Source organism: Ruditapes philippinarum, unplaced genomic scaffold (genome assembly GCF_026571515.1).
Source record: "Ruditapes philippinarum isolate M1 unplaced genomic scaffold, ASM2657151v2 ctg593_1_1_1_1, whole genome shotgun sequence".
Taxonomy (NCBI): domain Eukaryota; kingdom Metazoa; phylum Mollusca; class Bivalvia; order Venerida; family Veneridae; genus Ruditapes; species Ruditapes philippinarum.
In genome coordinates, this window is record NW_026866874.1 from 106,835 (window position 1) to 119,812 (window position 12,978).

Consider the following 12,978-nt stretch of genomic DNA (forward strand, 5'->3'; position numbering starts at 1 on the left):
CCTAAATTAGAGAGGGGAGGTGGTCAAAAATCCTGAAAAGGAAACCAGTACCGGAACATTCTCCTTGTTTGTAATTTCTTTGGGTTGGGTTTTGCCGTGAAGGGAAACCAAAAAATTTAAATAACGTACGACCTTTTGAACGTCAGGCATACCGTGATGTTACGCCTCGGGAAGAGAAACATTCAATTTACGATACACATGATTGTATGATCTTTGACTGTGTGTTATCTCCTTATGAGATTTCATATTGGTATGTTATATTTTAATTGATATAAGAATGATGCAGATATTTATTAGTTAAGTTACTATATTTCACGCACGTATCATTAGTGCACCAGTTAACATTATACTACGCGCGTTTGTGCCCATCATTTTAAAATGATTTCTTCTGCATTTGCGTTTTGTATTTATCATGATTTTTAAGATTGTTATATCATAGAACTGAAAATAAATTGACTTGAACTTACTGTCTATTTGTTTTTACGAAATATATTCTTATGTCTTTCAAAAACCTTAAGACGTTCTTTAATACGTTTAACGATAAACAACACATGGAACTATGTACATAAAAAGTTATATCTTGGACATTTTTCAAGATTTTATTGTCAAATAAAACGAAAGATTCTCGTTAATAATTGGTTTTACAAAACGTATGAAAATTAAAAATCAAAGGAAATTTTCAAAGTGGTTATTTCGAACTGTGACGCAAAAACAGTCGAATATTTCTCTTTTTCTTCATTTATTTGGTATTTTATGAAAATTAATTTTGTACCAATGTATCTACTATAATTCTTTTTATCATTTCATTACCAAAATAAACTTGGTCTAGGACTAAAAACACAAGTAACAAAAGCTGAATGAAAACGGAATTGATGAGTGAAACATTTTTACTTAGATTACAAAATGAATTCAGCATTCATGTTAAAAATGAGTCTTTCCAATTTATGTAGCGTTCTTTCTCGTTCATCTATCAGTAAACACCAAAATTCTTTTGACTAAATTTTTTTTATTTTTTTTTTGAATTTTTTTTCAATTTTTTGTTTTTTCCCGTTTTTTTAAAATCAGTTTTTATTTAAATTCTACCCAATTGGGAAAACTATTCAAAAGTGGTATTTGTATTCGTAAAAAACACATTTAATTTTTATTTAAAAAATTTGACCAAAAACATAATTCAGTATTTTAATTCAAAAAATTTTAAAACGTTTAATTTTCTATAAACACGTTGTCAATACCCTTTACTCATCGAAAGAAATGATTAAAAAAATGTTTTAGGTAAAATCAAATTTTAAAAAATTCAAAATTTTTCATAAATAAATAAATTTTTCTCCTTTTTAATTGAGTGAGTTTAGTGAGTGGGTTGTAGACTTTAATTTTTTAAAACGGAAAACTTTTAAAACAAGACTAAAGGGAAAGAAATTACTAATAAATGCATACATCCAACACTGGTATCAAAGAGATAAACATTAAAAACAAAATATATACACAAAACAAATATATTCAACCAATATATACTATGTTTATAAAATATCTACTAAGCATATAAATCGAGGTATCCACCAGGGAGCAATCAGAATAAGTATAAGTAAAACTGTCGGTCGGCCGGATGTATGTGTCATTTTAGGCCCAAAAAAGTGCAAGGGCTTTTCTGTGAAATTCTTATCTAGGTTTGGGTATTTAAGGTGTCTGTGGGATGAATGATCTTAGAGCGTATGGTGTGGCTATTATAGGAAAATAATTCTGACATATAATCTGACATATAATCTGACATAACATTGTTGAGGGATTTACCTTTTTAAAGTGAATACAGTCATATCTTTACAGCCAATTCAATCATTGAAACTTTATATTTTGAAAAGGTGTTCAAATTATATTTTGCCTAGAATTTATACGGGAAAGCACACATTTTTTTTATTTAAATTGTCTTTTGTTTTGTATTTCATTTTTTTTAAAATTTTCCACAAATTTGTCAAAACATTATTTTAGGAAAATATTTTATGTATTAATTAAACTTTGTCCCTTTGTTTATTTCGATTTTTGGTTTTATTTCGTTTGGAGTAAATTTTTGGTTTTTTTTGGAATCATTTTTCAAACAAATTTTATTTGGAAAATTTCCCTGATTTTTTGAATTTTACAGGGCTTTTGGGCAGTTTTTGTTTAAAAAAAATTTCCCTGTTCCCTTTGTTTCATTTTCAAAAAAACGTCCCCTTGCCTTTAAATTTTGTGAATTGTTAAAAAATACTTCAGTGGAAAAATCATTGCTTTTGTCGTCTGTAGATTTGGTAAGATAGAGTTTCCTTTGCACCAGTCATAGATGATATCAATGCTGATTTGTATTGGTCAATACAAGTAGTAACTTAATGTGACCTATGTTTGAAATAGGTATGGTAATGTACTTTGAACAAAGTTTCTGTTCTGATCCATATTATTTAAGAATCAAGATAAAAAGCTTCCATAGAGGTTTTGTCTCTAACTATACATCACTGCATTACACAAGAGCATAGTGCTTTTTCAAAGTATATTCTCGAAGAAGTTTTTAGATCTTCATCAAACATACTTTTTTTCCGTGAAATATTGACCAGGTTCACACATGAGTATTCTTAAGACAAAAGTTTGTGAGAAAAATGCTAAATCACGCTTTTCTTTATTTGTTCGAATTTTGTCTCACTATAATTTTGACAAGATATTTTGCTTACCTTGAATCCGAATATGGTCAAAATATCGAATATATGTAAACTCCTGCAATTATTTAGAAGTCACAGTTTTCCTTTCATTTTAATTAAAAGAAATGACCAATTTGTTTCTTGTGAGCAAAAAAAAAGGTCATCACTGCCCTCTGATATTGGTTACACGTTCGACACGTTCGAAATATCGGAACGAAAGAATTCATCTTTTTAACAAATAATGGCAATTTTACATTCATTTACGAATACATCTACTTTGCAATTCAGAACTTTTTTAGAAAATAATTGTAAAATATCTTGACTGTTCAAAATGATATGAATGCAAGTAAACGCTATTGATAGCACAAATTCTATAAACATTAATGTTTGTTTGTTTGTTTGTGTCATTTTACGCTTTTTCCAACAGTATCTCAGTCATATAGGCGGGTAGTTTCCTAACCATCGTTCCTGGAGAGTTACACCAGTACTTGACTACCTTCCTCCGCGCGCAACTACCAAAGCATTCCCCGGGGATGAACCAAGCAGAGGGTAACTAGATCAGAAGTCACGACTCTAACACACAAAACGGATGGCGGTTTATAAACATTAATGTCATTTGTTTAAAGTTTTAGATAAAAGTTAATTAGGGAAGGTCTGTAATAACCATAAATAATTTGTTGATGGGATTTAGTATATATTTGAAAAGAAAACGCCGAAATAATTATCAAAAAAAATTGTTTGCTGGTTGGTACAAACCAGGACAATAAGAAAAACTTGTTTAAATTTTAAAGTCATTATTTGAAATTTCTTAAACCTTTGCCCTCATGTAAAACGTAGGTCTAAATATGGGTCTTTGGAAATTGTAAAGTTTTTGCGAAAGGGGAAAATCTAGATCAAGTCAATCAACATTTTTAAATTTTTTAAAAGATTGGTTCCTCAAGATCAAATAGGTGACAATGGTAAATCCTTTTAAAACCATGCAAACCCCCAAGGGAAATTTATTTTTAAATAGAGAAAAAATTGTCGTGCTGGTTTTAATAAATTTTTAAAAAATTGTATAAAAAATACCCCAAAGGCCCTATTTTGCTTTTTTGTTTCTTTAACCCCAGGAAAATCAGATACATTTTAAATTTTTTTTAAATTTTTGCAATATTTTTGGGTTTTTTTACATTATGATGCCTTCTTTTGGATGTAACTATTATTTGGGTAAAAATGTTTAAATAAATTTCCAAATTTAAAAAATACCAAACGAAAAATATAAAGAAAGATTAAAATATAAGGCCATAATTTTTTTTACGGTGATTAAAAATGTATATTTACAAAAATACCAATATAAAAACTGATTCGTTTTTTATTTTTTAAATTTTTCCCAGTTATTTAATTTTTATGAATTTTAAAGGCCCATTTATGTAACTACTCAATATGGAGAAGAATATGGCAAGACACTTGGTCTTCTATTATAATCCTATTTTGTACGATTATTTGAAATGCTTTGTGTATATTGCAAATTGAAACATGTATATCGTATATATTCTGAGAAATAAAATTTGTTTAAAGATCCTATAATACAATTTTTTATGGTTTTAAATCATAAATATGATGCTGAAATTAAGATTTATCAATATCGTAGGTTCCAAAAGGCATTATTTATAAAGATGTTACCGAATTTAACATTTCATGTAAATAAAGGGAGGTAATAAAAACTTTATTTTCTATATAAAGTTTAAGTCAAATTTTGCAATACGAAATGAATGCATATATTTTAATGATTACATATAATATGCAAAATTATTTGCAGTACATATTTTACATATTACTCCATGTTTGAAAATTGTTTTATTTGCATAATTATGTACATCTATATAATTTCACTTTGTATGGTTTACCACTTTGATCACAACATCCAGGATCTTTAAAATAAATGCATGTCAAATCTAACGAAACAATCGCACGAAAATGTCAAATTTTATCCTCTTCCAATATAAATCAATTTTCTCCATAACACGTTTGCAACCAGTTGTTGAAAATAACTTATTAAATTCAGGAAAGTACAACATTTCCTCTGCAATTGATTTCACTAATTTATTATCTTGGTATTCATACGCATAAAATCCTCTTGCAAATAGTCCGTCTACAATGCATTTTTCCACATGTTTCCTTTCCAATGGCAGGAATGGGATATAAGCGGTAATAAGGCTATTCTTGACGATGCTACTGTTTACCATACCATCTGTATGAAAAGGACAAAATAATGTCATTAGAGATTAATTGTTTATGTATGCATGTATTCCATAGTCCCTAAGGAATCGCAAATAAAAGAACATATGAAATACTAGTAAGTGACTTTTTGTCTTCGATTATGAAAAACTCGCAGTGCTTAAAAGTCCATTAAGTCTTAAACTGACGTTATTTTCATTTTGTTTTCAAAAGCGTTTTATATTCGAGTCTATGCAGTTTCCAAAATATTACTCCTCGTCAATATAGCTAAAGAAAATCTGGAAAAAGAGTGATCCCTCTTTTGCTGTTTTTGCGTCGTTTAAGCAAGTAGTACCGTTATATATGAAAATAATAGTAAATAAGTATTTTGTGTGGAAGCCAATAATTTTCTTTGTTAATATTTTGCTACCTTTATTACAATTTGTTCACATTAAGTGCTTATTCGTAATTTGATTTAAATCCCTTCATGTTTAAAATTTTAAATATGACAAGGGGAAAGAATCCATGTTTTAAATTCTTTAAATTTTTAAAAAAAATGTATAAACCCAACTTACCTTTGGGTTTATTTAAAGATGAGTCCCTACCATTTCTTCCTTATCCTTTTGTCTCAAATTTTTCTGTCATTTCAGATAAAATTTTTTTACAAATTTTAGCTAGGTATCTCAGGTTCCCTGGTTCCCGGAAAAAAAAATATTTTTGCTTAAGGGATTTTTTCTATGATAAAAGTTTTTCCCTTGTAACGGGTACTTTATTTCGAATTGAAGGAAAATCTTAATTCTATATAAAATTTCTTACATGCTTTAGTATTAACTGCAGACGATAAAAAATTTTTGGATAAAATGCCGTGCAGTAATTCTTCCCACATGGGATTTTTTGTCCGAGTCCTCTCATTTTAATTTCAAAGGGAAATTCGTTTTTGCAACATTCAAATTTTTCAGGAAATACTACACTTAACGAGAATACTGCTATTTACTTTTACAAGTGACTCTCTTCAATTTAATGATATAAATGGATTCATGAACGGGAAAGCAGATTACCTTGAGAAGAGAAAAAGTAGCTTCTTATACTTTCTTCCACATGGTCGTTGTAGTCAACTTAAAGGCGATAGTGTTAATCAAACCAGGAAGTAATTTATCCATTTCATCAATGATAAAGAGTGACCTTGAACATTCTTTACCAGTGTTCCTATCTTCATTTTCAGCGTCTCCTGTGTGACAAAGGAATTTACGAATTAATCTTGGATAACTATCGAAGTAATCAAGTTTCTATTTCAGCGTCTCCTGTCAAAAAGGTGTAACTAAAGAATTTAAGAATTGATCTAGGATCATTATCAAAGCAAAGTGATGAAGTAGTTATGTAACTCAGATTTTTCATGGAGATACAAAAATTTTCACCCAAAACTTTTTATTTTTTTTCTTCAATTTTTTTTTTTATCAATTTTAAAAGTGGGTTAAATTTTTTTTTAAAAAAATTTAAAATGTTAAGGTCTAGGATTTAACATCTTTTTTAAAAAAACCTTGTAATTTTTCTTGCAAAACTTTCAGGAAAACTTTTCGTAAACTGACGAAGATAAAATTTTTTCTTTCCCCTTTGTGACAAAACCTTTTTTCTGCCTCGAAAGGGAACTCAAAAAAGTTGTTTCCCTTTTCCCAAAACCCGTCATTTAAAGAAGATTGCCCCTTTTTAAAATTGACCTTTTAAATGACCTCCCTTTTATATGGGGGGTTCCCCAAAAGGGCCAAACATAGTGCTGTCCGTAAAAATTTTTGGTTTAAAAGGGGAAATTTAAAAGGCCCAAAAAAACGATTTTAAAAAAACATTTTAAAACAAAAAATTCTCTTGGGAAAATTATTTTAAAAATTTGAAAATTAAATGTACAATTTTTAATACTTTGTCCAAAATCTTAAGTTAAAAAAAACTGGGGAAAAATTTAGTTTTTTGAAAATTAAAGTTTTACTTTTTGTAAACTAACAGATATTAAAATTTTGACTCTTCCTTTCAAAAATGAAAATGGTATAAGGAAAATGATGTTCCGTCAAAAAAAATAAGGGTATTTTGAAAATACATCCCCTATTGAAAAACCGTTTCCAAAATGGCTCTACTGGGCCCTAACAAAAACACCCAAAACACAAAAATTTCCTCATTTAAAAAAACTGGGGGCTTCTGGGGATACTGTTATACCTTTGCGAGTAAAAAAGAAAACACTAAAATTTTCCCTTTTTATGTCCAAAAATATTTGGGTTTTAAAATTTATAAAAAAAATTAATGTTTTCAATAATGTCAATGTTCCCCAAATTTTTATTACAAAAAAAAACGGATTCTCAAAATTTTTTTTTCAATCGATTTAAAAAATTTCCTTACGACCAAATTTGATTTTCTTAAACCCAAATTTTTTTTTGAAAAAAGCTAATCATTAATAATTTGGAATTTAATTAAATTTTTTTTTTGATATCCCGGGCTACCTTTTTTGTAATTTCCCTTCATAAAATTGACATTCTAACTAAAATTGTACATTCGAAAAATGTTAAACTCTATGTCGGTTGAATATTGATAAATGTTAAACTCTATGTCGGTTGAATATTGATTGTGTTGTAGGCCTATGAAGTAAACAAAAATCGTTATTAGTACATGTATGTTGGTATTTGTCAATTAAAACTGGGGCAATAGTTATATAAATATCTCTATGAAATGGTTGAGCCACTTTAGAAGCGTAAATAAATTTTACATATTAAAAGTTACACATAAACCCCGAAATATATGCCTTTGTTTACTGCAGAACATGTAGTGTATTCATTAATATATCATAAATCAAACCGACCCAGATAATTGACTTACCCGGGTGCGTACCTCAGCTTAAATTGAGTATACTCTGAGTTCAGGTCTTTGGCTGAAGGGTCGCCAGTGACTTATATAAAATATATATGTGTGCTTTAACCAGGGATTTAGGGGCTATCTAAGCGATGAAATGTCATTTAATTGTACTATTATTGTCTATAGTTGTGAAAATAACATCAGGTACATGTACTGAATAAAAGAGAAAATGCACGTGCACATTGTTTAAATAGTTCAAAAGATTTTACTATTAGAAAAACAAAACATAGCTAGGTGTCTCTACTATAATCAAGACTGACTTTAAATTATTTCCCTTTTTCAACATGTTCTTTTTTCTTTGTTATTTTCTTTTATTTCACCATAGATTTACATGATATATGATCAAGGAAAATATGCTTAAAATGATCTGTATGACGATAATACAAACAGAAAAGCTTGAATGATTAAGTGTAACAATAAGTAATTGTATTCACAAGTAAAATGTAGTATTGCGCGATCATTTAGGTCCCTAAAAATATTTTCTTATGCGTATTATATGTCAATGAAGAACATTATCATTGTCTTCAACATTTCTTTTTCTCAGCTCTACTCTTTCAATTTTCACTCGAAATATTTAAGTTATTTCATTACGAATTTAAATGCCTCACGCACATAATAGCATGTTGGTACAAACAAACTCACCAACTCGTCATCTTAAGCCTCTTAAAAGACTTGCGACATGACGTGTATAATATGGCTATACATTGGTCCCTCTATATATTTATCTATGTTTTATATGTAAAGATGAAACTACGTACAATGAAGAATATGTGTCATTGTTTGCAGAAGTGTGCAATTAATTTCTATACTCAATAAAAATAAGACAGTAGAAATAACTTTTTTAGTGATAAATTATGTAAATATTCTTATTTACGGTCAAATGAGCAAAGTTATGCATAGTTTGTGACGAAAGATGTGTGCAATGGTTCGCTTATAGGGCCCAAACTATTTTACATAATTTGAAATGAATATAAGATGAATGAATGTTACTAACATAGAAATAATATACTGACTTAAGACTACAAGGTTCAGTAAAAACTCTGAAATCCAGACCCTGTCCGGACTTGACCAAACGTCCTGTTTTCAGACGATTCCGGTTTTCAGATGTTTTATATTTTTATTGATAATTATTATGTGTTTATACATTGACTTTGTTTAAATAATTTTTTTTACTTTTCAACGCTTTTGTCTAAGTCATATTTTAATTTCTTTTTGCAATAAATGTCTTGAGTAACTTTATTATGCAAATTCATAAATATAATTCAGAAAATTAGAAAATAAGACAACCTTTGGCTGAAAGATAATTTTTAATTGTCTTTTGAAATAATTATGAAAGTACTGGACCTATATCTTTTTACATAACATTATTGTATAGATAAAGTTAACTTCAAGATCAAAATGTTAACCAAAACAGGAATCATTTAACAAAAAATTCCAATTCTTTTCAACATTTTATATAAAAAACAACAAATTATAACATTTATGTACAGGGAAAGACACAATTATGATGAAAGAGCTATAATTTAATTGCCAAAAAGAAATTAACACACACTGTGTTTTCACACCTGTAAGATAGAATGCATGTGACCATTACTTGGTAACTGAACATGTCACCTGTTGTGAGTTTCTTTATTTATGTCAGTCTCATCTTTACATGTATACTTAACATTATATATCAAACATAAAACACAAACAGAAGATACATGGAAAGCCATTTTAAAAGAATTACAAGAGAATATATATATTCTGAGAAATAAAAAAATGATATGTTTAAACTAAATGAATGTCACATCTAACAAAACAGTCACATGAAAATGTCCAATCTTATGCCTCTTCCAACATAATCAAATCAATTTTCTCCATAACACGTTTGCAACCAGTTGTTGAAAATAACTTATTAAATTCTGGAAAGTACAACATTTCCTCTGCAATTGATTTCACTAATTCATAATCTACTTGGTATTCATACGCATAAAATCCTCTTGCAAATAGTCCGTTTACAATGCATTTTTCCACATGTTTCCTTTCCAATGGTAGAAATGGGATATAAGCGGTAATAAGGCTATTCTTGACGATGCTACTGTTCACCATACCATCTGTATGAGAAAGAGAGATTTATAGAGATTAGAGATTTTATGCATGCATTTATTCTAAGTCTCTAAGAAATGACAAATAAAAGTACTAGTGAGTGACACTTTAGTCTTTGATTATAAATAACGCATAGCGTTTAAAAGCCCATTAAGTCTTAAACTGACGTTATTTTCATTTTTATTTTTGTGTTCTGATACAGTTTCCAAAAAATACTCCTCAGCCATACAGTTCCCTCGGAAAGTAAAATCACAACAAAAAATGTCATCTTTTCCTATGTTTGCGTGTTGGGCAATTAGCATTGTTATACTTTGTTGATATTGTGCTAACTTTATTTCACTTTCAGTGTTTATTCTTAATTTGATTTTGATTTTGCACCTTACATGTCCTTAATCCATTATAACAAGGGTATGAACCACATGCTAGTTCTATAATTATTTAAACACAATGTTTAATCAACTTACTTGGTTCATTTAACAATGACGTCCGTACAATTTCTTCCATTTCCTTTAGTCTCAGTTCTTTTCTACTGTTTCCACGAGCATGATTTTCTTGAGCATGTTTAGCAAGACTGTCTCCGCCCGTGTTACTGAAAAAAGTATTTATGTAATTAAGGCTTCTAACATGAATAAAGCAGAACCTCAAAGCGAGCTTTTGACAGAAATTATAGTACATTTTAATTTAAAGTCATCGGCGGCTACACATTTTAGGTCTTAAATACAGTAAGAACTGCACACTATCGGCCAAACAATTCACTCAACACGATAAATTACATTTTTCGTTTTAAAATATTCGGCATGTTATGCACTGCTTTCGTTTATTCTGGTTTCCTTTCCAATTATTGTTTCAAAAGAAGTACGCAGGAGACCAGTCTACACATCCGTTTTCAATAAAAAATCCTCGACTTTTATAGTAACCTTGTAATTCGAATAAATTCGATTGGTCAATTACCCATGATTATTCAGTACTTCCGGCGAAAGTTTTAAAAGCCAACATTATCTAGCAAGTACTCGCATTACCGTAAATGTCGCTTGCGAGCAGGCCCTTCGGATCTTTTCTTCGAGCTCGCTATTATAAAACGTTTTCCGTTGTATCACTACTGACTAATATACTGTACTGTCTGATTAAGAAATTGCAGGAAATGAACTACACTGCTATTTGACGTTCTTACATGTTGTAGTATGTAACTGGCTACATGATGATATAAACCCCGCAAACATTGAACTAATAAATACAGTACAGGAAGTTCCTTCCTGGGATATGATCTTCAAGCTCCTACTCGTCATGAAGTTCATTTTAGAAACATTCTCTTCTCGTGAAATACTACACGTAACGAAAATACTGCTATTTGTTTTTACAAGTGACTCTCTTCAATTTAATGATATAAATGGATTCATGAACAGGAAAGCATTTTACCTTAAGAAGAGAAATAGGAGTTTCTTAAAGTATGTTCCTTCCACGTGGTCGTAGTAGTCAACGTAAGGGCGGATAGTGTCAATCAAACCAGGAAGTAATTTATCCATTTCATCAATGATAAAGAGTGACCTTGAACATTCTTTACCAGCTGTTTCTATCTTCATTTTCAGGGTTTCCTGTGTGACAAAGGAATTTACGAATTGATCTTGGATTATTATCGAACTGATCAAGTAGTTATGTAACTACATGGAGATACAAATATTTGCACCTGAATCTGTTCTTTATCTCGTACATTTTCTTTTTTATCAATGTTAAAGTTGTTTAAATTTGTAAAAGCTTTAAAATGTTAAGTACTAGAACTTTAAGCATTTCTTTTAAACATACCTTGTATTCTTCTAGCATACTTTCATGAGGAAAATCTTTCGTTGCTGAAAGGAGATGAACGTATTTGCTCTCCATTCCCTTGACATACATGTTTTCTGCCACCATGCGACTCACGAAGTTTTTCCCCGTTCCAGGCAGACCATGTAAAGAAAGTATTGTTGCTTTTTGATGTTGCCCTTCAACATGACCTCTAAGATGTTTCACCAAAGGACCAATCACTAGGTGTTGACCGTACAATTTTTTGTTAAGTTGGAAGGAAAGGCCTAAAAGAAACGCATTGTTACATCATTTAAAATGGTAGTTCCCATTGTATAAAGCTTTTCGAAATAAGAAAATAAATGTATATTTTTGAATACTTTGCTTATAGTCTAAATGAAAACTATAATGCTGAATATATAGTATTGAATAATTTTGTTAACTATTTAAACTTTACAATTTAACGGTCCCTTCAATATAGTTAGAGCATATAGATATATGATATTTAAATGAGTTCTGTCGTTAAATAAAGTCTTTATTATTATCATTATTTTATTTTCATTATTATTATTATTATTATTATTATTATTATTATTATTATTATTATTATATTTACAAAGTGTTACCACTTATATTTGGAGAGATCCAATTGTCGTCGCAACATTCATTGAAGTAACATGTTGTGGAAGTGTATCCATAGTGTAAACCCTTTGCCAACATGGGTAACACAACCACAAAAACAACAGCCAGCAATGATCCAAATATTCCAGCTTTTAAACAATCGCTACCATGGTTATCTTCACTTATTACGAGAAATAAGATTAGCACAACTAATCCAGTTGTTACTGTCCAAACAAATATTGTTGTAAAATGATACAACACAGTTACTGCTACAATACATGTCAATGTCCACAATGTATTACAAACACAAACAGGCATTCTCAGCAGATTATTATACGAGTCGATTGAAGAAGTTTCCTTACTGACATCAGATCTCTTAAACCAATTTTTAAAAAATGCTTATCTTCAATAATGCGAAAGAATATATGAATGTATTTTATTTGATATCGGTCTACCTTTATGTCAATACCATTTATATCACGTAATTGAAATTGCATTTTCGGAAAATATTAAACTCTATTGCGATTGAATATAGATTGTGTTATAGGCCTATGAATAATAGAATAATCGTTATTAGTCTGCGGGTATGTGTCAACTAAAACCAGGGCAAGATCGCGAGTTTTATCAATATCTCTATGAAATAATCGAGCCAAATTAGAAGCTAAGATAAATTTTAAATATTAATAGTTACACATAAACCCCGAAGTATACACTTTTTTTTTTTACTGCAGAACATGTAGAGTAT

General features: G+C 29.4%; 1 protein-coding gene across 2 annotated transcripts; it reads right to left on the minus strand.

The window, feature by feature from the left end:
- Positions 1–4,077: 4,077 nt before the first annotated feature.
- LOC132734085 (torsin-1A-like) lies at positions 4,078–12,675 on the minus strand. 2 transcript variants are annotated; one of them, XM_060720800.1, is made up of 5 exons: positions 12,239–12,675; positions 11,637–11,899; positions 11,253–11,428; positions 10,301–10,425; positions 4,078–4,890 (listed from the first exon to the last, which is right to left on the minus strand). In XM_060720800.1, exons 1-5 carry the CDS (start codon positions 12,549–12,551, stop codon positions 4,595–4,597), a joined length of 1,173 nt encoding a protein of 390 aa, XP_060576783.1. In that variant the 5' UTR covers positions 12,552–12,675; the 3' UTR covers positions 4,078–4,594. The 2 variants fall into 2 exon arrangements, with proteins under 2 accessions (XP_060576783.1, XP_060576784.1); XM_060720801.1 differs by lacking the exon at positions 4,078–4,890 and adding an exon at positions 9,129–9,844 and having other exon boundaries at positions 12,239–12,670.
- Positions 12,676–12,978: the final 303 nt, after the last annotated feature.

Bases quoted from the DNA above. Each gene is read 5' to 3' on its own strand.
- LOC132734085 (XM_060720800.1), bottom strand. From the start codon at position 12,551: ATGCCTGTTTGTGTTTGTAATACATTGTGGACATTGACATGTATTGTA. The intron at 11,900-12,238 runs GTAACACTTTGT...CGTTTCTTTTAG, and splicing joins GATCTCTCCAAATATAAGTG to GCCTTTCCTTCCAACTTAAC. The intron at 11,429-11,636 runs GTATGTTTAAAA...TTTGTCACACAG, and splicing joins GTATGCTAGAAGAATACAAG to GAAACCCTGAAAATGAAGAT.